The 26,168-nt window shown below is 28.6% G+C and overlaps 1 protein-coding gene across 1 annotated transcript in view; it reads right to left on the minus strand.

Annotated features, from left to right (window-relative positions):
* Positions 1–26,168, minus strand: part of LOC107457170 (cell adhesion molecule Dscam1-like) — a 260,596-nt gene that overhangs the window by 198,266 nt on the left and 36,162 nt on the right. The window contains exon 2 of the mRNA XM_071179192.1: positions 24,776–25,102. Coding sequence (XP_071035293.1) covers positions 24,776–25,102 — 327 coding nt within the window. The remainder of the gene's footprint in view (positions 1–24,775; positions 25,103–26,168) is intronic.

The raw sequence follows: 26,168 nt of genomic DNA on the forward strand, positions 1-26,168 counted from the left end.
TTAAAATTGAATATATATATACATTTTAATTGAATGTGACTCAACAATAATTTTTATTTTAAAAGGAAGGGAAGGTAAAATTTAATTACTATTCAAGACAATTGTATGTGAACAATTAAATATCTGAAAAATTTTACTTCTTTTAATGTATGAACGTTTACATCCATATTTTTATGCAAAATACTAGTAATTTTATTTCTTCTCTCTTTCTAATCTAAATAAAAGAAATATTAAAAAAATCTTAAATTCTTAGAATCAGTTTCAATCCTTAAAAATATTTCGATAAGAACATAATAAAATTTCATTCACTTTAAAAAGAATCTTTTAAACTCTTGGTGCTTTATTTTTATTAAAATAAGTATACTTGAATTGAATTATCTTTTTCAAGAATTACTTACATTATCTTTATATATTGTTCATCTTCCATGTTTAATTCTTCAAGGAATTCTAATTTGTTTCTCGTATTTAGAAAATATATTTCTTTGTTAAAAACAAATTAGTTAAAGAGTACCTCTTATTGTTTAAGCATATGTTCTAAAATTTTTTGAGTACTTTAAAGAGATAACATTTAATATTATATAATTAGCTAAAATCCCAGGAACCGTTTATTAATCTTTTTATCTTGTTAGTGAATATTTTTAAGTAATGTTATTTTTAATATTGGCTTGAGAATAAATTTCAAATGATCTTAATACATGAAAATTTCTCGATAGGGACCACTCGCTTTTCCACAATAAAGACGTCGTTAATGGAGGTTGCTCGTTCTTACGGGTTATTTGAATTGACTTCAAAATGTTATCGAAGCTACATGATTTTTCGTGAGGAATTTTATTTTTAGTCCGTGTCATTTTTTTAATACAGAAATACTGTGTTGTTGACGGGAAAACAGGATCAATGAACAAAAGTTAACGTGAATAAAATTGACTATTAACTATGTTTTATTATGAAAAAAATTATGCATGTATTATGAGATTTATGTATTATTACGTGACTTAATTATGTAAAAAAAAAACAAATTTATCAATTATAAATTATAGAATTATTTTAAATAAATAAACAATTATTTTTTTGTCTAAGTTTGCATTTATCATGAAAATTAGCTTAAAATGAAGAAAAGGTTTGTTTGATTGAGATGCTTAGTTTTTTTTCCCTAAAATAGCTATTTTTTCTAGTTGAACTTTCAACAAAAACATTGATAGCGTCATCTTTAGTGTAGTCTGACTGCAACATGAGGTTGTAGATCTCTCTCAGATATCGTCAAAAGGACCTCTCTAAAAAAAATTAATACGTTTTAACCTGCATATTTGTTTTGTTAATATTTAATGTTTTGATATGTTTTTGTGTTTCTTTATTATACCTTTTCCTCATTTGGTTTGAGGTTTTGATGCACTCTTCTAAACGTTTTCTTCAACACAAAATCAATGGAAAAATTCCGTATCTTCCAAAAATAGAGGAAGTAAATAGAGGAAGTCGCTACGTAGAGCTGGTTTTTCGTGGAGGTTACATTGTATTTGAATTAAAAAAATAAGCACAGTTCACATTAATTTACCGTAAACCTTCTCTAACAATGACGAAGTTAATCACTGCTTGATAAAAAAAATTTATTTAGACGAACGCGCATTTTGTAAACTCATGTTTGTGAAAATAGCAACACCATGAAAGACTTATGCGAGTGAGCTGAAATTTTCAGGAATTGCAAAGTAGAGCATGATATGCAAATGATTAGAATTTCTGACCCGTAGCGCATACGCATATTAATCAGCGCCCTCTGAACGGTTGATGGATCCAAATAAATAGACGCCTGTAGCGAGGAGTGTATGGTTATCGGTGGTAATCTGCTTGTGGTAAACGTTAGCTTAGTCGTTTCTTATGCCTCTTCGACGAAAGAGAGCGAGTTTTCAACAACCTACGGTGTTTGAACGGGAGAACCATCGGCCTTCGGGAAGCTGGAATATCTTATCGTGCAGATGCCGCTCCTGTGCAGCGTAACAGCAGCACAGTGATGCGTGTTTGGAAGCAGTGGACGAACGAGTGCCAGACAACTCGGAAATCCGGGAGTGGACCCCGAAACATCACGTCACCTCGCGACGATAGACACCTGGTCCGCATGGCACTGACTGACCGTACGGCTCCCACTAGACAACTGGCAGCACAGTGGTCAATAGCTACAGGTATTTCATTGTGTGCTTCATTAATTCATAGACGTCTGCTGCATTGTGGACTGCGGACAAGGAACTCCTTTATACTGGAGCACCCTCACGCTAAACCATCGCCGCCTGCGACTGTAATGGGCCAACCAGTATAGGGACTGGCGTGCTGATCGGCTGCGTGTCGTGTTTTCTGACGAATCCCGCTTTAATTTGTAGTACCAGATGGCCGCATTTGTGTCAGACGCTATGCCGGTGAACGCCATGCGTTATCGAACGCCACAGTGAACGAACATCCGGAGTTATGGTCCGGGGTGTCATAGCATATCATGGACGATCTCAATTACTACGAATTGTGGGTAATCTGAGTAGCAACCGGTACATCAGTGAAGTTCTACAGCCCCAAGCTGTTCCCTTACTTCAAGCCTTGTCAGGCGCTGTATTTCAACAGGACAATACCCGCCCTCATATTGCTAGGACTGTTCAATCCTTCCTTACATCACGGCAGGTACAGCTTCTTCCTTGGCCTGCGTATTCCCCGGATATGTCGCCGATTGAACATGTGTGGGATTTCATTGGTCGGGGTCTCTCTCGTGATCCTCGTCCAGTTGCTTCTTCAGACGAACTTTGGACACGCATACAAACAATATGGAATGCTCTTCCTCAGGCAGACATTCAAAATTTGTTTGACTCCATACCACGTCGTGTAGCAGCACTTATTGCGGCACGTGGTGGTTACACAAAATACTTATTTTGATCTCTTGTTACTGTTTCTTTGCTTTGAAAGTTTAATCATTTATTGTACTACTACTAATCAGCTGTGTATTAAATTTCATTTAATTATGACGATTCCTTTGTGGTGTTGCAATTTTCACAAACATGAGTTTATAAAATAGGAAAATTTCGATACCTTCATTCTAGAATAACTGAATATTTTTATGTGACTTGAAAAAAAAGAATACACGGAAAGAGAAAATTCTATCAAAATCACTATACTGTATGGTAATAATTATTCTGGTTAATAAAACCAAAATTCTGGTAATAAAAACAAATTATAAGTTATTTAAATAACTCATTTGCTATTTTTTTCCGTTCATATATGGTAAAAGATTACCGGAAATTCCACCCTTTAAAATTATTGTTCTTATTATAAACATTTAACAAAAGATACCAAGCAGAAAAGTAAATTGAACGGAATGAATATTTTTTTAAAATTCTGGTATGGCTATACTAAGGTAAAATCATATGAAAAATCATAGCTTAAACAATTATGGAAATATGGACATCTTCATAAGAAAATATATATATCCCTTACGTTTTTTGCTATAAATTTAACAAAAATTCAGTAAAATAAATCGGAATTTTTTGAGCGATTTAAAATTGAATGTAAAATTCTTGCTCTAATATTCAAAGAAGCTTTTTTTTCAATACTAATCAAGTACAGGAAAAATTAAAATTTGTCTTTCTAAATTTTGCAGCTAATCGTGTTTAGCAACTAATAAAATCTTAAATATCCTAAAAATTTAAAAAAATTCAATCATTTTTCAAAGTAGATTTCGTAATTTCTTAAGTAAAGCTAAAAATTATAAGGAGTCTTCTATAAATATTTTTTTGTATTATGAGACAGAATTTGACCGAAATTTATTTTTTTGTCTACTTTTTACCTTCCAGTGTTATATCTTGTCTCAGCCACTACAGAAAAAAACTCATAGTTATTTCATAAAATTGAATAATAATGATCACTTACGCTGATAGCTTTTAAAAGATAACTATTTACAGAATAGCATTTCGCAAATTGTAGTAACTGTAGATTTTTTTTTCTTCTTATTTTCTATTTTTTTCCTTTTTATCCTGTATACTATGGTAGTTTAATCAAAAACTAATTTTGTTTAGCATGCCAGCTTCGCTGTTAGAAATTTCTCGGTCAAAATGTTTAAATAGCAATTTGTTCAATTGATTTTCTTTTACTATATTCAAGCAAAGTAGTCAAACAAAGATAAATAAGATGATATTCAATCAGTAAATTGTGAGAAAAACAGTTTATTAACTGTTTTTACCAAATATGGTGTTATCGCACTTATTAGACCCACCTAATGAAGCTACTTAGTTCTTTACAACTGGGTATATATTATAGTTGAAAGGGATAGTCTGTATATCTCATAACCGACTAAACGGGAGTTTTAGTCCTAGAGTTGTTACCACAATATTTCCTCTTGATAAACTACAACCTAACTTTAACACACATTACCTAACGAAAATACTAGGTCCAATGTCCTTCTTTACGGTTTTGAAACCGTGCTAGTTTTAAATGCTTAAAAAACCGTATAGTTTTGTATTCATGTTTTTTTTCAACCATGCTACTCGTAAACGGTTTCAAAACCGTAAATATGAAGAAATGTTCGTCACCGTTAACTTACGGTTGATAGGATGAACAGACGGCTGCCGGTTATTTTACCACAATTTTAGAATGAGAATTCTAACAGGGTATAAATCAACTCAATAAGGTCTCAGATAGCTAGTTAAATTTATTTATTCGTGTTAAAAATTTTTTAGTCTTAATTTCTAATTTAGTTGGTTTTTTGCAATATAATAATTTATTATTTAATTTTTTACTAAGTATTGCAAAAATAATCAAAAAAACTTAAAAACAGTTATTGAAGGAAATAATTGTTGATAGAAATGTGCGGTTTGCTGCGTTTCGTGTTGGGAACAAGAATTCATTCTCATCAATTTTTAAATTTATTTTACATTTCAGAAGAACTACCATAAATGAATGTTTTCTATTAAATGCAGGACCATTCCGACCTTTAATTGTCTACGCAGTGTCCACTATGTTGTTACTACACTTAGAGTATATTATTACGGTCAAAATTGGATTATTTTGACAAATTATTATTTTTTTTAAAAAGTCAAAATTGCTCAAATATTGCACGCAATTTACCTCAATATTAGGAACGTCACTTTGACTGACCGATTTTTTTTAACAAATTTTGTAATTTAACGGAAATATATTCTCTGGAATCCCATGATATTAAAATAAAATATTTTATACTGTACTTCTCTATGTCTGTCACTTTTTATTCAGCTGATTTTTGAAATAAAACACAGAAATTTCAATAAAAAGTCTATTAAAAGCCGTACATTAAATTAAAGTTAATTAAAGTCTGGAAACTTACTAATTGGATAATGATAACCTAGATGATGTTTTTCGTAATTTCTAGACTTATATTTAGTTATACTGTATATACCAAGCATTTGATGAAGTATATTTAAGCATGAAACAGTTTTAATATTAAACTAAATATGGTTTACTATACTAAAAACATCTTTTAGGATGATAAATTGAAATATTTTCTAAAGGGAATAGATTTATATGGAGGTAAAACTGTGAGCTCAGCAAGTATTTGCTGCATGGAAAAGGCGTAAATCAATTCAGTGTCTGACATTTCGCTTATGTATATCAAAATAAAGATTATGTCCTTCTTATAACTGGAAAACTATCAAAAATTAATGATGAAAAATGAAATAATATCTATAAAATAAAATAATAAAAGTTGTTTTACATTAATAACGCTGTTGAAATTTAGAACGAATTTTGATAAACTATTACAGATAAGCACTATTATAATTCAATCCTTTTACTAATGTTTCATTGCTTGCGTAAAAATAATTGTTTAGTAAATGAATCTTAGAATTCAATTTTTGAAAATTGGCTATTTTAGTGATAAGAAATTAATCATAACTTCTGTGAGAAAAAAAAGATGCTCTTTTAATTATTACCTTTGATTTCCAGAATTACTGTAATAATTTCGAAAACTGACCCTCTGCATAATTGAATGCTCGTCATTAGAGGTCATAGGGAAGATTATTTTATTTCAACATTGTTAAGGTAGATACTGGTACTAGATAAAATCTTAAAGATTGAACTTTTCAATTCAACACTTTCTAAGGCTTAGTGTAATATAATTTTCCAAACTATATTTGACGTAAAAAATAGCAGTCAAAGTATAATTCTTCACCGTTTCAGTTATTACCCACACCCAAACTCGTATGAAAAGAATAATAACCTATTTTTACATGAGTGCAATTTTAAATGTTTTTTTGTTGTTCCTTTGCTTATATTGCTTTTCTTTATCAGAGCCTTCAATAAGCTCAGCTTTCGGCCTTTCTTCCAATTTTAACCCATAAAAAATTCTAAATTTTTAAATAAACATGATTCTAGCTGATGCAATAACCAAAACACTTTTTACAGGTTCCCTGTACAAAAAATATTTTAATAAAGTGGTAAAGAATTTGGTGGCACTAGTTAGAAAAATGTGTCTCTTTTAAGCGCTATTTCTGGCTTGTGAGATATTGCTGTAGACGCATTTCATTAAGTCTAGCAAGGAATGCACTCAATTGCTACTTGAAAATTGGGATATTTTTTTCACATGAAATTTTCTATCTTCTTTTTTTGTTGATCATTTGGAAATCATATATAAAATTCTTTTTGTCCATTTTAAAATGATTATTAAGTTATAAAAACTTTATAAAAAAGAAAAGATAAAAAATAAGCTTGAGTTTCCCTTGGAATGCGTAGCCAATTTATATTTATCTTGCCGAAGTAGGGTATTGCTGGCTGCAAAATCATGGGTTTTCTCTTTGATTGGAAACTTTGATATTCACTTTTTAAAATGATGAAACTAAAAACATTTATTTAAAAATTATATTTCTGAGTTTGAAATTCCAATGCTTATGAATGACTACGCATTTTACTAATAAGACAAAATTTTATTTGCTATGTTAGAAATCTTGAAATTTTTAATCGTTTAATTTTATTTTAAAGTATCTTAAACGTGATTCTTTCAAATGTAGCTACTACGTGAATTTCGTAAGAGCCTTTGATTCTTTACAAATTTTTTCATCCACAGATGCATTTTGAATACTTTACAAATAATTATTTCGTAACCAAAAAGGAAAGTTAATAATTAAAAAAAATAAAAGAAAATGCATAAATAAATTCAATTTGACCTTCGTGTGTCAGTTTGGGTACCCTACTTGCTTGATGCACAGAAAATGAGTTTCATCTAATCTTATTATTCAATTAGCTTATGCAATAGTGCAACTTGGGTGATAATGATTGTTCCGAAAACATGCAGAGGTTCGTTAACTTTCAAAGACATTTAATTGCTTTCACATTTTATTAAAATCTTCATTCACTTTAAAAATATACAAATTGAAAAATTACAGTGATCATTTTTCAGCCGCTTGAAAACAGGCGTCCATTTTTAAGACTTGCCAGTCCTGAATGTGAAGAAACAAAAGTGATTCTTTTTTTTTAATTATTTTCTTTTTTCCCTTCTCAGGAACGGTGATTTTTCTAATTTTGCTTTTTCTCTCTTATTTTTCCATTTTTCGTAGGTAACTTTATGTTTCACATTTCTAATTACTTTCGTTTCTTCTCATTCACGTCTGGCAAGTCTAGAAAGTGGGAGCTTGGTTTTGAGCGCTCGAAGCATTTCGACTGTTGTTTACAATTCGTATTATTTCTGAAGCGAATGAAGTTTTTAACCAAGTAATACCTTACCACTTCAGTTTCCTGGGATTATTTATTTAATAGGTTGCTTAGTTCCTCTTCGATATTTTATTTCAGTTAATCATTTTTAGTCATTTTAAACTATACGTTGCATTATTGGCACTAACTTCTGTAATCCTTGACGTAATTTGTAATTAAATAATATTTTAAATTGAATTAAGTAATATTTTACCAAATCTATAACTCAAAGATTACAATTAAAAGCTTGTAATGAAAATAAAAAAATAACACGTCGATAAGGTTTTTAATAACTAGTAACGAAATCCTATTATCTCTTGTGACGGTCAATTTCTCGTTTTAAGCAATTTTTCAGTCTCAAATTATTTAAAAGAAATCAAAATTGGTTTACGTGTTCTGACGACAATTTTTCTCCCTTCCAAGAAATCAATGATGTAATCTGACGCTGTTGCTTCAGTTGAAGCAGTTAAGGGACATAAATTATTACCATATCCGTACGTGTTCAAAATGACCTCCACAGAGTTTAATTTCGCGAGGCCTTTTCTTCATGAGCGCTAAAAATAAATGAGTCGTTGCGAGAAAATTGACCTCGTGGTGGCACGTAAAATGATGAAGAGTCGTACTTTTCTTTTCACTTTCTTTTTTCCACTGACTTTTTCTGTTACTCTTCGATGAGGATTCAGCGATGCTGCTCTTCATCTTCCTTTTTTCCTTTCAATTCTAGATGAGAACGGGATTCAAGTAAAGAAAAAGAAGAGGGTGCATTACCGAGATTACCCGTGGATGTTGCTTCCGCAGGTGAAGGTGATAAATAAATTATGTCATCTACCAACCAAGAAGAGGATGCCATTTTTCCTCTTCTTCATCCCCATCCCTATGAGATGATCCCCGGTAATGATCAAGAAAAGTTCCTAAAAAGTTCGAAAGGATTTTCTCTTTTTTCAACCGAATCATTTCTTTATTTTGAAGAGACTTGGAAGTGGAAGTCGTTAAGAAACAAAAAGATATGTGTTTGATAGTTTGAATCAAATTATTTATTAAGTTTATAAATTGTATGAAAAGGAAATTTTATAAAATACGTGAAAAATATATAAATTTTTCAAGTCTAAAAAGAATTAAAATTACGGTAAAATATTCGACAGTATCTAACCCATTTGCCCACCCAATTAACCGTTAAGTTTACGGCAAAGAAAATTTTATACCTTTACGGTTTTGAAACCATTTACAACTAGCATGAACTTTTTTAACCATTTACAACTAGCATGGTTTCAAAACCATAAATCAGTCATTTAAACGAACATTGAATTTAGGCTTTTCGTAATGGGCACTAGATATAGATTATGGTTGATCTGTATTTTATCAAATGAACGGTAGAATGTGGTTTAAATAGCTGATCCGGCTGTTTCGCTTAGCGTAGGAAGTGGGAAAGGAGATTAACTGTTTTGTCCTCTCAGCTATAATATGCACTCAGCTGAAAGGAAATGAGTGGCTTCAATAGGTGGGTCAAGTTGGTGCGATAAAATTCTGGTTGTTTAACCGTAATAGGTGAAAGTAGGCTTTTCTCCCAGTTTACAGTTTCAATACCACCTTATTTGTGGTTATTTGAAAGCGTTGACTTATCAAACACTTGTACATTGAGAAGTAAAATACTTGAACAATAATAAATAATTACAGAGTAAATTATTGTAGAAAAAAACTATAGTACAGATAAGTTTCTGACAAATGAACCATGCGATGAGAATAATATTCACCAAAGCAATTTTATTAAATCTTTTAGAAATGTCAGTGACAAAAGTGGTGGGCAATTCATTTTTGATCCAAATAATTTGATAGATAACAAATAATAAATAGCATAATTTGAAAAGAACAAAATTATTTTTTACTGAAAAGTAAAAGAACTGCTGCAACAACTGCGAGAGTAAGACGTAAGGTAAAAATTAATGAAAATTTTTCCGAAGTTATAAAAGTAACACCAATATTTACAAAGAATGATCATTTTTAGATTGTAATGTCAATTTTCCTTAAACTATATGAATTAACAATCTAAATATAATTTTTCTGTTTTGAACTATTTGGAATTTTATTTTGCTGGATTCGTTTATGTTGCATTAAGTTATCGTTTTTGATTTGCAAATTATATCTCTTTTATAAAAATCAATTTTTAAATTTTTAACCAAAGAGTTAGATCATGGAAATTTTTTAAGACCTTTTAAATTTTTAAGCTGATTAATAAATTTAAAAATATTAGAAGAAAATACCAAGCACTCTTTTACAGGCAAATGTAATTACTTACTTTAGAATCTGCAGTATTGTAAATTTACTGTAAATAGAAAATTATTATTTTTCGTTCGCCCAAAATATTCGTAATTTAAATTTCATATTTAACTAGATTACAATAAAAATGCTTAAAATATTTAAAATACAGAAGAGGCATTTTTTAGCTGAAAAGTAACTTCACTTATTACTTTGAGTCAGTTTCTCATTAATGTATTAAACGACATATTATTACTCATTAATACATTAATATATCAATATATAAACACACAAATTAACTAATTTTTTTTATTATAAATAAATAAATTGATAAAGAAAACACAAATTTGAAAAGAAAACTCTTTTGACTTTTCGTACACTTCTGTAATTGGTTAGTTCCTGTTCTCACAATATCTCTCTGATATATTCATACTTCAAAACTTAACAACTCTAACATTTAAACCAAAGTGTATCTTTTTGAAGTATGGCATCTATTTAATAGAATTGGTTTAATTTAATTCTGTAGTTAAAATTATCTGTTACAGATATAATTCTCAAAATTAAAAACAAAAGTATAATAGATTAAATCTAAAAAAAATGGCAGTGAAATAAATATTCTAGATTACACATTCTAGTTTCTCAGAAGAAATCTTTTTTCAAAATCAATTTATTATTTGGAAATGAAAATCTACGATTATATCGAGAAGATTAAAAGCAATGATTTAGGGAGTAAGTGTAATAATCATATATTTAATGAGCACATGTAGAAAGATTACTTTTTTTGATAATGGAAACAAAATGAACTCGCGATATTTTAATGGTTCATGCCGTTACAAATAAATTAAAAGTATATTTGCGTGAAATGGTGAAAATATACGAACTTGCGAAATAATAATTTGGATAATAAGTATCGTAATTACATTTTGAATCATTCATTCATTGAGCTCTACATTAAAAATTCCTGGAGCTGGTTGTTCTGAAATGAAATTAATGCAGACAACGAATTTATTTATTTATTGCTTTTGCATTTCAGATTAATTTTTCAGTCGGAGTTGGCATCTATTCAGTGTTTAAGCTGTAGAAGTAGAAATTTCAACAATGTCATGCATAGCTTCTGAAGTATTTGGATTTTTTTATTATTTATAATGTTAAATAAATAATTTATACCATTTTTTCTTTGAATTTATGTGTCTAATTATTGTTGGCATAATTTGAAATTGCTTTTAAAATGCGTAAAACTATTACTTTTAAAACTAGCTTTAGTCTCATTTTAATTAAGATTAAATTTCACAATGAAATTTAAATAACACACAGTATGTATTAATGATATTCAGCTTTCAACATTTAAATGATACTAAAAATACATATATATATATATANATATAATAAATAAATAAATACAAGAAAACACGAAGAAAGTTAAGAAAAACAATAAGTTTCTTTTATTGCGCTTAAGCTGCAAGTAAACAAACCCATTAGATAAGTTCAAAATGAAGAATAAAACAANATATATATGTAAAAAAAAAAAAAAAGGATGAAATTTTATTTAAAAAATCGGAAAAAAAAATCGGAAAGAAAAAGATATAATCTTTTCTTCAGCCCACACGATTATATCCGCAAAACTGTTTAGTTGCAGCTTAAGCGCATTAAATGAAACTTATTGTTTTTCCTANAATCTTTTCATCAGCCCACACGATTATATCCGTAAAACAGAGTGCTTTCTGATATTGTATCAATAAAGCCAAAGGAAAATATATTAATACAATAGTGTGATGATCACTCAAAAAAATTTTTTTATAAAAATTACAGCAAATAAAATAGAACACAAAAAGTAAAAATAACACGTAAAAACAGAAAATAAAATAAAATAAAAAACAGAATAAAAGGGACTATAAAGCGAGTAGCGAAATCAGATCAACTTACATGGACGGAAATTTTTCAAGAATGATTTAAAAATGTTTTCGCAGAAAGATTGCCAGATTACAAAATATGAAAACAAAAGCGCAAATTGAGCGTATAAAAAAAATTTTTGAGTGCTCCTCACACTATTGTATTAATATATTTTGCTTTAGCTTTATTGATACAATATCAGAAAGCACTCTGTTTTACGGATATAATCGTGTGGGCTGATGAAAAGATTATATCTTTTTTTTCCGGTTTTTTAAATAAAATTTCAACTTTTTTTTCGAATTTTTTATTTTTTTTTATTTTTAAAAACCGTCGTTTGTTATTTTTTTACTTATTATTCCCCCCCCCTTTTTTTTTCATTTGTCTATAATTTTTCTTTGCTTTATTCTTCATTTTAAACTGGTTTTGCACAATGTTTTTTTCTTCAGTAAATTAAGATAAGATTACATATAAAAACTGATTAAGGTAAGATTAAGAATTGATTAAGATAAGATTGCAGATAAGTTATGATTAAGATAAAGAACTAATCAAGGTAACATTAAGGTAAGATTTCGCCTAAAAATTGATTACGATAAGATTAAGATAAGATTATATAAGGGCAGTTATAAATCAAAATTCGATTATGTTTCTGCATTTCTACAAGCTTTCTGTTTCCATTAGTTATTGTTGATACATTAACTGCATCTAATCTTCTTGGGATTTAGACTTAAAGTTTTGAATCCATTGTCTTTTTGACTAATTTTTTCAATTGTACTGTTGCTTATCGACTTTTGTAACAAATTTCAGGTTTAACCAAGCAATGCCTTTTAACAAAAATGATAAGTCTGAGAAAGTTTTAAATCCGGTACAGAACTTTCATTAATAATTTTAAATGGTATCTAAAATAGGGTTTATCAGATGTTGAACTTATTGAAAACGAATCCTCAAGCAATTAGAAACTACAAACTAAAATCGTTGGTGTAAAATTAAAAATTTATTTAATTAGAAATTAAGCAATAATTTACTTAATAAACAATAATTTACTAATAACCAACTCGCCTGAACTGTATATCATTCATCACTAAATAACTTTTACCGTAAAATCCATTTTATCGTAAAATCAATTTTTACCATAAAATTTTGCATCTTAATTTTTTAAGTTATTTTTATATTACTTTAGTGATTCAGTGATTTAGCAGTAAATATTACTGTAAAAATTAAGGTAATTCAGTTTTTTTTCTGTAAAATTTTGAGATTAAACAGGATTTTACGGTACAAAAATACTGACAATCTGAGTGCTGGTATTATTTCTAATAATTTGATCCAGAGAATTTTTACAGTACACACTTCCCTAGGATGGTTAAATATTCCGGCTAAGGTCCAAAACTTCGGAGTTTAAGCCTATAAACCGTTCCTATAAACCTGCAATATAGTTTAAACACTAGATAACGTTTTAGAAATCAAATATTGCGCAAATACACCATCACTAAAATCATATTTTATGTGTACTAATATTCACTAGCAAAAAGAGATTTGCAAAACTCATCTTTATAGTTCTGAAATTAATTTCCTGGAAATAATTTTAATTGTTAGTTAACTTTTTCTTAAATTTAGATTTACACCAAACTATTCCATATCAGTGATATTGAATAATCATTAAACGCAGTATAAACAGCTTCCTAACAGATTAAATTCCGAATGTCGCAAAGATAGAACCTTCCTGTTCAGGCGCTGCACCTGCGTCTATGAAGATTAAGAGATCAGGTACAGACCACATCTCTAGATTTATCAGATCGAAGTTTGTGTTTCGCAGAAACATTCAGCGACGTAACGACTTTCATTATCATTAGATCCCTGAAATTCCAGGTCTTAGAAAATAAATTATTAGATATATATCATTACACTCACTCGCTGCTATTCTAATAAATTGTGATGTTTGAACTGCGACTTAATTAAGAAGCATTGCTATTTTGAATATAATAAGACTTTTGTATAAGAATGATTCAAAATAAGCGTGAGCTCTTTGTCTATTGAATTAGTTAAAAGCATATCGTCTATTTGTAATCAAAATTTTATTATTTGTCCTTAATCTATTTTAATTAATATTGCAAGATTAATTTTTAAAAGATTATATTTTAAGACTTCGCCATATAAAGATCGTATGAATGCTTACTTAAAATTTGCGAACAATTATAAACGGTAATTTTTTCCTTAAACAGAGGAAGGGATTATAGGATTTAGTATGCGTAGTTTTTAATTAATATTTCTTTTATGTAGAAGTTTATTTCGTTTGTTTTCTTTTTCAGATGCAAAAGAAAAATCTTGCTGTTAATTAACGACTTAAAGAAAATAACAGAGAGAGCATCTTAAAATATAATATTTATAATTTTTTAGTTGATTGTTATTAATTTATTACTCATTTTTATCTACCATTTTGAAATGTTTCAAGGCATCTATAATATGCTTCATTTAGATAAAAAAAGTATCTCAATTAAACCCTGAAAATAAATAACTTAACGTCTTTTGATTAAAAGAAGCGTGTTTTAAATTTGTTAATTCAAACGAAAAATATTTTACAGTGAAAATTTCATTATAGAAATAAATAATTTTATAAAAATTAAATTGTTGGTAATTATTATGATTTAATGATTCTCTTCACTGGTTGATATCTTTATTTAAAAGGAAAGCGCACACATTTTTCGCTCTTGTTTATGTGATATTTTTACAGTTTAAATTGATTATTTAATTTAAAATATAAATGTTAAGTTAAACAGTTTCTACAAGTAATTTAATTCTTTATTCGACCAAAAAAATGGAATTTTTGCCCTTTTGGAATTATTTTCATAATTTAAAATTTTTTTTTTGTTTTTTTACGAAATGAGAAGAAAAAAAATGTTAGAGCTGTAACATAATCTATACATGGAGATTGCTTCTGTTACTGATTCGTTAAAATATTATAAGTGAAATAAGCTTGATTTAAATAAAGATTTAATTAAAGTGAATAAGCTTGATGAAATAAGCTTGAGTTGTAAAACCTATTTTAACCGTAATTTGAATAGCAGATTGTTATCAATGTTCAATCCCTGCACAACAGAAATGCTACTAAGGGAATGAAATGTTTGATTAAAAATAAATATTCGTGTTTCTCAGCTTTTGGAGTACCATAGTATGAATTTGACTCCATGCTGAGATCTTAGATTTTTGGACATTAAAAAAAGCCCTTTCGAAATTCTTTAACACGCTCAAAATTCATTTTTCTCTATTTTGAATATGTACTTTGTTTTGTTTAAAAACCCGAACTGTCGTAAAATTTACCCAATCGTAGGAATTCACGTAATGTGTTTGAAAATGCTACAGCTGTATAGTCTAAAGCTGTATGTGTTTTCATTCTTATTAATTTATTGAGGATCTAGATTTCACTCTAAAGTTCAAACAAATTTATCGTTGAAAGCAATATGAATATAAATTTAATGTAATTTTATCTGGATCAGAATGACAGTATCACTTTCAGAACATGGAGGGAAAAAATTGATAAAATTAAATACTGTGCTGTAATTACATTTCTGGTTAATAAAACCAAAATATATGGTATTTAAACCATTCATTCGGATATTAAGTTCCGTTTTCAAAATTATAGTTTTTTGCCACACATTTAGAGAATAATGCAAAACTTAAAAGGAATATTAACTGAATAAATGATTTTCATATCATGCTCCAAGATATCATGGTAAAATTACCAAATTTCATCCCATTTATCAAACTTCATCACATATTATAATATTATATTTTATTGCTAATTTCACCTAAAATATTTTCAAAACATTTCAATTGGAGTTACCAAACTTTCTGATTCTCCCATAGAGGCAGAAAGACTGTAAGTTTTACCATATTCTGATAGTTTTGACCATACTTTTTTTCTCGATGTGAAAGTTTTCCATCATAGAACTCCAATATTTAAACATAGAAATGTTTGAGCTCAGAAACAAGTTAGATAACTGCTCTGAAATTTATTAGCAACGCTTAAAAAGTAAAGTCGTAATATATATATATATATATATATGATCATGAACCAAAGTATAAAATTAATAATTTTTAATAACAACATGTAATTAATTAATAAATTTAGATAGTATTTCAGGTTTTAGTCGGGAATACTTAACACATTATACTATATTTTAAATTTATTTTCGCCTGTTATCGAAAATGCAATAAATCATCTATTACAGCATAATGTTGGAATCTTGGGCATAATTTCAGTTTTAATAATGTCAAAATTCTTTCCACTTTTGTGACATCATTGAATTGAGATGTTCTGAATCTTTTTTTACTCGTATGAATGACTACCGAATTTCTTGTTAACGGCAAGTTCTTCACCTTCTCTCCTTACTGAGTGGAAATGCATTTTGTTTGATTTGCCTCTCTCGGACACAGCAGTTTTTTTTTTTCATTTTTTTTACTTTTCCTATTTTGTTTCACTAATGGCTACCGTGGTTTTTGTCGCTTTAATTTTTAATTTCATTTTCCTTTTTTTCGCCGGAATCTTTACCTTTTCTGTTTCGAATCCCTTTTTTTTATATACGTCTGGTCGAAAGGGTGCCTTTTTTGACAACTCGAAACTTCTCAGCTTTCAATACCACTACCATATATTTTGAATTAAATAAATTGTTATATCATCAAATCTTTAAGACAAGTTTAACAACAATATCTTACATTCCAACTAATATATCCTTACTCAATATAAATTCAAATAAACATTTCTCGTTACACAGATTGTTTGAATTAAGTATCTTATAATGAAGTTGTTATTAATTTGACCCCTGATTGGAGGATCCAATGCATAACTGTCACTTTGTCTATCTATTCACTATTCCAGCAGCATCTATTCCAGTAGGATTTACCTTAGATTACTGTGAGATCGATGGGAGACAAATATATTAAGAATCTAAGAGAGATCATGAATGGTCATAAGGAGATCAGCAAAATGTAGTTTATCACTCAGCTGGAGTCCAATGGATGGTCTTTCAAGGACTCAAGCGTGATACACTACATATCAATTTTGTTTTGCTTCATAATTTTTGCTTAAATATATAGCGCAAAAAATTCAAGTGTAAATGTAAGCATAAAATGTAGTCTCTAGAGAATTCAGCTTTTACGTAAAATTACACGAGAAAAAGTAGTCTAGTTTACTGTATATAGAGGTCCATGATAGCTTTTTTCTCAACTACTAAGATGCCATGACCTTTTTTCAACAAAATGTAGTTTATCACTCAGCTGGAGTACAATGGATGGTTTTATAAGGACTCAAGCGTGAGCTATTATAAATTAGATTCCTTTCGCTTCATACAGAACTGAAAAAAATTACTTATATACCACGAAAAATTAAAGAAATTATTCTGGTAAATCTAAGCATAAAATGTAGTCTCTACAGACTAACTTTTCTTAGTCGCTGCAGAAGTAACTTTAACAGTACATTACGCGGATAAAAGTAGTTCAGTTTACTATCCATGATAGGTCCATGATAGCTTTGTTTCTCTTCTACTGAGACGCCATGATTAGTTTCCAAACATTATTTTACATTATTACATTGTTTACATTATTGATTATTTCACATCTGTTCACATTGGTTGAAGATATGATAGAGGAGCTGGTATAATGATTTTAAAATAGCTTCTCCAAGTTCTTATCTTGCCGGTAATTGAGTGCTTATTTACATTAAATAAATATATATTTTTTTCCAATGCCCACCTGTGTTAACATATATCAATTCAGGCATATACAGGGAGATTTTGTTAGCCTCTCTTTCAGGGGCACCATATTAGGTAGGCCAACGTCGCTCCCACAGTGAGGACAGATAGTACAGAGAAGGAAAGAACATCCATGCCTTTGCCCGGGATTCGAACCCTGAACCTTTCTGATGCAAAGACAGTTCCCTGCCCCTACACAGGCCGGTCGGCACGTTAAATATTAAAACTACAGAAACAGTTAAGAAATATGTAAAAAAATTTTTTTTTTATTTCAATATTGATTTTTATCATAATTTTTTCAGGATTAAGATCGTTATGAAGTAAATATATTAAGAGTACAAGAAAGAGCATGAAAAATCATAAGGTGATCAATAAAATGTATTTTATCAAGCAGCAAGAGACCAATGAATGGCTTACTAAGGACTCAAACACGATACATTTCATATTAGGTTTACTTTCCTTCAAACGAAATCAAAAATTTTTTCTTAAATATATTCTTCAAAAAATTCAAGAAACTGTTTTTGTAAATGTTGTCTCTACAGTATTAAACTTTTATGATAGATTACAAGGAAAAAAAAGTTAGTCAAGTTTAATGTTAGTAGAGGTGCATTGTAGTTTTCTTCTCAACTACCAAGATGCGCCATGACCTGAATTCTAAAATATTAATTATTATTTTAAAGTTGTTCACATTGTAGGAAACGAGTTGATAGAGAAACAGGTGTAATGATTGGTAAATAGGCCCTCGGAGCGATATTTGAGCGGTAATTGAGGATTATATTTTTTCTACTGTAAATTTTTACAGGAAAATGTTCATAATTTTTTAAAACTTTGCATTTTTTCTTATTTGTTTTTTATTCTTATTTCTTAGGAATGTGATCAATATGGGACAAACATAATAAGAATCCGAGAGTAATTATGAATGATTCTAAGAAAATCAGCAAAAAGTAGTTTACCACTCAGTTGGATTTAAATAGATTCAAACAAGATTCAAACGTCTTACAGATTCAAACGTGATATATTATAGACTAGATTTATTTCTCTCTATTGAAAAGCAAGTAATTTTTATTTAAAAAAACACTTTAAGAAATTCTGGAAACTAATGTGGTAAATATTAGTATGAAATTTAATATCTATAATATTTACATTTTTCATTATAGAACATTGACAAAGTAGCACATATTAATGTCAATGCATTGCCCTGATAACTTTATTTTCATCTAATATGACGTCATGACTGATCTTCAAAGATAGTGTTAATGATTTTATGAAAGAATCATAGAGAAAACGGTGTACTGATTCCTGATTCAACAGGTTTTGAACAGGTTCTGAACAGGATTTCAGAGTCCTAAGTCTAGCGTTTACAGAGTGCTTACTTACTTTTATTTTTTTATATTAATTCTGAATATTGAAGCTGTAGTCAATTTATTATTATATAAATTTATTTATTTATTATTATATTCTACGAAAGGTCATGAGGACATTACCAAAATCATTTATCACCTTCACGGTAGAATATTTTACATTCAGACATGAGGACATTAATACTCCAACAAATGGTCTTTCAAAGACTAAAGCGTGTTAAATTAAATTGAAGAGGTTGGGTGTATTTTGTTTAATTCAAAATCTATTTGGTTTTATTTATATTGCACTATGAGCAATTCACGAAAAATTTCAAACTTTCACTAAACTTTACTGGAAAAATAGTATAGATTAGGGTCAATGGAATGCCTTGGAAGCTTTTTTCCCGAGATTTTATGAAAATATACTCCTTAAAATATAATATTTTATTAACTTTAAAAGTAAATTACACTGTAAAAAATTCTAGATCAAATTACGGTATAAAGAAATGGAACGTTGATTACACCATCTGTAATATCTATTTTAACCGGAAAATATTATACAGTAATTTTTAAAGTTATATTCATTTAATGAGAGTAATTCAGGAATTTTACGGTAATTGTTACAGTAAAAATTGCGCTATATGATATTTTTTGTTCCGTAACATGTTCCAGGAAATCAGATTTTATGGTAAAAAGTACCGACACCCTGAGCACCGATATACTTTTTACCGTAATTAGATCCAGTATTTTTCACAGTGTTAAAGGATAAATCAGATTGATATGAAACTTTCAATAGAAGGGCATAGAGTAGAGTAGCGTTCTTTTTCTCAATACGGCTTCATGGCTGTTCAACTAACATATTTCATTTGCTTTAAAACTGTCCGGATTTATATGAACAAACAGTAGAGGAAATGGTGCACTGAATTATTAAATGGGTTTCCGGGTTTTTTGAAAATATGTCTAAACTAATTTATTATCCAAAAAGCATACTAAATGTTCCAAATTGAGAAAAAAAGCTTTTTTCTCCATTTTTCTTTCAAAAAACATGAATAATCTTGATTTTATTAAGAATTGCGATACGAAAATTGATAGAGAATTTTTTTATTTTATTTAAACGCTTTTTCCTATTCGATACTGAATTACAATTGCATTTAGTATTTAAATTAAATTCTTATCATATAGAGTTTTTTTTAATTAATTTGAAAATTTTGGAAACCAGGATATTTGTTAATATTTAAATCTAAATATGGCTTAATTGTTAAATCTAAATATTGTTGTATATCTGTTCATTTCTGCTTGTTTCTATACTTGAAATTGTTAGCTAAAATATATTATTTAAAAAAAATATCTAAATAGCATATATTAATTTATAAATTATACACACCTTGGAAGCAGAGCTTAAGTAATCATGAAACCAATTTTGCTTTAATCGAAAAATTGGGAAAACTTTATCACATATTAACTAATATAAAAATTGGATAAAAATTATGGTCGGTTAGAGTATTATGCTTCGGCATGTAGATCCTGATTTCGTTGATTGTAATTAAATTGAAATTTATAAAATTTATAAAAATATTCTTTTACTCTTAAATTATTTATTTACTCCTAATTTAAAGTACACATTTATCTTTCATTCTTGTTCAGTTTTCTCAATTGTAATTATTTTTTTTTATTTCTAATTAAAAGCGTATAAGTAAAGTGTATAAAACGTATAAAACGTACAAACGATATACCTTTATTATTCTTATCTAAATTAATATTTATATCTTATGTTATTACATTAATACACAACATGTTTATCTATGAAAAATATGCTTAATGATTAAATGTGTTTTAAACAGTATCAACTTCATTAAGTGTTTTATAATTATAAATAATGTGTTATATTTACTTGTAGTATACATTCCGTGCAAAACTTTAAACAGTCAACGTCAACGAACAAAATTGATAAAGTTTATTCGAAATCAATTTTTCATATTATTATTGAATAACATTTTTGAGAAAGCACATAGGAAATTTTCAAATTAACGAATCGAACCGAAAGATTCAGCTTAAATTCAATTCAAATAAAATCAGAATCTAAAAACAGCGAAACCAAATCTTTCTTAATTCAATAAAATGTTTTGGGATCTTTCTTTTTAATTGAGTAATTTTTTTTCTTTTAGAGAAAAATTTTCTTATCTCTAAGAAATGAAACAAATTGTTGGTCCAAAAATAAATTAACTAAACAAAACATAGGAAAGACATTTATTCATGTAATATAAGAGAAATATGAACACCAAAGAAAAGTGTTTATATTCGCAAATTTTCGTAACTTAGTAAAGTGCAGATAATAACATTTGATCTAATGATCAGATTTTCAAGTTAGAATATTTTAATATATTACACCTCACTTTTTTAAGCAACATAATTCATGGCGATATTTTGAATTGGCAACATTGGCGTACTGAAGGGGGATATATTGAATTTTCAAACAGCTTCATGAAAGTTTCTAGTAAACATTATTTACAGTGCCAGTAAATAGGAACCTTCAGTGAATTAACTGCATGATTCGAATATGTCTTATCAAAAATATTCTACAGTTAAAAAAGCATTGAAAAAAATAATTTTTCTTTCAGGGGTTGCAAAATATTTGTCTGAAAAAGTGACCAATGAACCAAAAAAGGTTCGGAAATTACACGAGAAAAATAAATCCCGGTAAAATTACCATACTGTATGGTAATAAAATTTTTGGTTAAAAAAACAACATAATTCCAATATTAAAAACTTAAATATATGGTATTTAAACTACTCATTTCGTATTTTTTCCATTTCTTTGGTAAAGGCTTCCCAGAACTACTGATTTTCAAATTTATAGCTCTTTTTGCTAGAATTTTGTTATAAATACAAAACTGAAAAGTTAATTTTATTGAATAAAAGTTTTAATGCCATGCTCCAAGATATTATTTTAAAACTACCATATTTTTCTACATTTAGCAAATTTATCACAGACTATAAAACCGTATTTTATTCTTAATTTCACAGAAATCATTACCAAAGTGCTTCATTAAAAACTACTGAGCTTTTTAGTGTTAAAATAAAGTCTGAAACATAGTAAATTTTACCATACTCAAGTAGTTTTGACCATACTTTTTTCTCAGAGTATAATCTAGAGTTAAATCTTACATTAAACTTTTTGTGTCTTAATTTCATTCACTCCTTTCTGACTCTATTTCATACATTTAATTAATGGATCCGATTTATGTTCATTATTTCCTGTCAGTGATAATAACAATAACTTGATAAATGTATAAATATCTAAATAAATTGAGCAAATATCATTTTAAAAAATGTGTTTCCGCAATATTACAAAAATGAAATGTGAAAAAAATTATTAATAACATATTTTTCTAAGACAATTCTAGAACAATGTAAAAGGAAATTAATTAAATCATTTCTGCTTGGATTAATTATTATTTTTTGTGTTAAAAAATGTACGCTATGTCTGGTACACTGAAATCTTATAACCCAAGAGTTTTTTTTTATTAATTATAAATAACCGCAATAAATATTTTTAAGTGGGGAAAAGTTAGGTTTTTATTTCAATAATAATTGGGATTTTTGTGTTTTCCTCATATTGAAGTTCCAGTGATGCGGAAACATTGAAGTGTTTTACTCTTAGCTATTTTTTTACATATATCCCAATGCTAAAACACCATATCTCAAAATCTAATGAAGATAATTCTCAGAAATTCGGAACATATATATTATTTTGTTACTTTCTTTTAATTTGTTCTGAGAAGTGTTAGGAAAGATTTTTTTCCAGATTTTATTTTATATTCTTAAACAAGTTATAAGAAAAGGGAAATTTCAAATATTAATATTTTTAAATATGTAAACGAAAACAATAACTGGAGAACAGTGATGGGCATCATTCACGAAAATTTTATTCATGACTAAATTTATTCAGAATAAATTTATTCTGAATGATTATTCATATGAAAATTTAGTCATTATTCATCATTCATTATGCAAATGTATAAAAATTTTTGAATAATGATTGATGAATAAACTCATTAGTCATGACTAATTTTTCTGAGTAAAATTTTAATAACCAGCAAAAATTGCAATCGATATGTCTTTGTCTATAAGGAGATGCAAAACATCGTTTGCTCTTAAACGTCTTATTTTAGGAATTAAACTATAAATCTAAGACAAGTATGATTACTTATTTTTATGTTATTTTAACTTACTCCAGCGTAACATGCTTAGTTGTGCTAAAAAGTAGGTTTATAACAGTTTAGTTACTTAAGTTCATTTTGAAATTTTGTTCTAAAATCTATAATACGCTATTTTTTATAGTTTTTGAAGGCAAACGATAATATTATTTTAAGTTTTTAAATCAAATTTTAATTAAAAAAATTAAACCCTTTTTTGCCATGTAACCATTTCTCAAAAGTATGCATTATGTTAGACAAAAGTAAATTTTCTTAAACATTACATAAATATACATGAAAAGGATTAACGTTTTATTTGTAGTTGTCATAATCGTAGTCAATTAGAGTATTCCGTGCCCATTTTTGTTGACCAGTGAAATTATTCAGTTATTCTTGACTAATGAATAAAGGATACTGAATAACGAATAATGAATGATTTATTCCTTATTCAAAATATTTCTGACTAATGAATAAATCTTTATTCATCATTCATTATTCAGATTTTGAATAATTATTCATCATTCTTTATTCATTATTCTGAATGACAAATGACCATTTCTGCTGGAGAAGGAGATTTAGCTTTGAACTGTACAAGATTTATAAACAACCTGATATTATTAAATAAATAAAAATAAATAGAATGGATTGGATCGCCCACGTTATTCGAATGAGTGACGACAACGCAATAAAAAAGATACTGCTTTTTAGACCCACTGGAAAAAGAAAGCGGGGAAGCCCGCGGTTGAGATGGGCTGACTCCGTGGAGTCTGATTTTCTCGCAATTAATGAAAAAAATTGGAGATCAAAGATAAATCGGAAGTTGTCGTGGAGAAATCTTCAGAGGAAGACATTGGCTCACATTAGGCTGTCTGGCCAACCATGATGATGATGATGAATATTTTTATAGAACTATTAAAATACTAACAGAAAATAATGAAAAAAATCAAAATATCTGAAATAAAATTATTCTTCACAATATATATTTCCTCAAAATAAACTGAAAAACAATTATGTTGATGCATATTATTTGCAGTTTTATCAATTAATTTTCAACTGTAACATAAGTACAACAGAAATTTAAAAAAAAAATTAATTTCCATATTTTTTATTTTTAAATGACGAAAAACGGAAGCATTTTTTTGTGTACGATTTTTTTGTAAAACACTATAAAGAATGTAAAAAAACTGAACAATTAAAATTTCTTTAAAAATGAGTCTCCGACCTCCAGAAGAATATGTTATATTTATTTCTTTAAAATGGCTAGTACGTAATAACATATAACTGATGTTCTATCACCCCATTTTAATTGTCTAACTATGCAAAGTCTTAATGAATGTGAAATATCAATTTAAAACGAATGATTCTAAAATTAAAAGCAGAATAAAACACATAATAAATCACAAATAAATGTACATAAACTGCCATAGCCTTAATAAACTCAAGTTTCTTACCAATGCTGTTCTCTGTTTGAATCAGATATAACTAATGTTCCAGAACCCAAATTTAATCTATTAAACATAAATTAAACTTATTGAGAAACATCAGTTTAAATACAAGAACTTTGGCTTCGTAGTTGAAGGTAGTACAACGTTATTTTAGGAATTAAATTAATATAACTGGTGTTGATTTTTAATCGATTAATTATGCAATATTTTAATGTAAAATATCAACTTACCACCACGAACTTTAGCCTCTCTGCTGAGAGTAGTGCCAACACTATTAGTCGCTGCACATCTATACACTGCATCATGAACATCTTGGCGGTATTCTTCAGGTCTAAAAGGCAGAAAAACAAGGGAACCGTCTGGTCGAACATGTCTTAGTCCTGGTACATCAGACACCGTAACTCCACCTCCCGTCTGCCATGTTAGATTAGGTTGAGGATTACCATGTGCACTACATGTTAGCACAGTGCCAGTGCCATTTGCAAAGTCAACTCTATATCTAGGTGGCTCTTGGACGAATCGTGGACCTTGTCGGCTATCAGGTGACACTACAGAAACTGGAAGAAAGATATTAAAACAATTAAATCAACTTTTAAGTGCATCACATTAATTTGATTGCTTACAAAACATTTATCATAGTATAGCGTAGCTACCACCACAATTATTAAATTTCAATTCAACAGTATATAAGATAAGTTAATTCGATTCTATCAGGGAGTATCTTTATATTGATGACGGTTGACATTATTTGTAGACTCTCTCCACATTTGCGACATTTGGACGCGATCTGAACACGTCTACCTCAACAGAAGCGACCGCTTCAATATGAGGGCGCCTACTTCGGAACACAGCAAGCAGTTGACCTACTAATTAGTGACTACGACATTCTCCTTCCCGCTCTGTTGCTACTCAGTCTCGAACACACACGACGTTGGACTGTATACACTCGACTATTATCGGCAACACAGGAGCGAAAACGACCGTGATCTTAATGCAGCTCTTACGGTCAGTCCTCAATTCTAGTAATCCTAGTACAGCTCTCCCGGCTTATCATAAAGCCAAAATGAATGAGCTATTGCCATCCATTCATAGAATTCTATCCCGGATAAAACTCTGGTGGGGGATTATTGTAGCGTAGCTACCACTACAATTATTCAATTCCAATTAACTAGTATATAAGCCGCGTCAACTCGATTCTATCTGGTTGTACCTTTAGATAGATTACTGTTGATGTTGTTGGTAGTTTTGCCCCACAATAGGAACTTCACTACAGTTATATGTCACAAAAAAGAGTATAAATTTAAGATTTAATAAAAGCTTTTACTGGAAAAAATTGTCTAGCGAAATAAAAATACAATCTAAGTGATTGGGGTAAACTATGCATATGCAGGTTTTTAACGTAGCTTTGGAAAAAGCGCGGATATTTTTTTTCACCTTTGCATTTGAAATGTCATCAACATGGTGGATATTCTGATAATGGAAGAATGAAAAACTTTTGTAATATTAAAATATTTGAACAACCCATGATGCGTTTTATACAAATTATTCATCAATTTGTAATAATAACATGGATTTTTTTTTGTGTCTGAACCATTCAGAACGGTTTGTGCAATAGTAATGAAG

Source organism: Parasteatoda tepidariorum, chromosome 3, assembly GCF_043381705.1.
Source record: "Parasteatoda tepidariorum isolate YZ-2023 chromosome 3, CAS_Ptep_4.0, whole genome shotgun sequence".
Classification (NCBI taxonomy): Eukaryota; Metazoa; Arthropoda; class Arachnida; order Araneae; family Theridiidae; genus Parasteatoda; species Parasteatoda tepidariorum.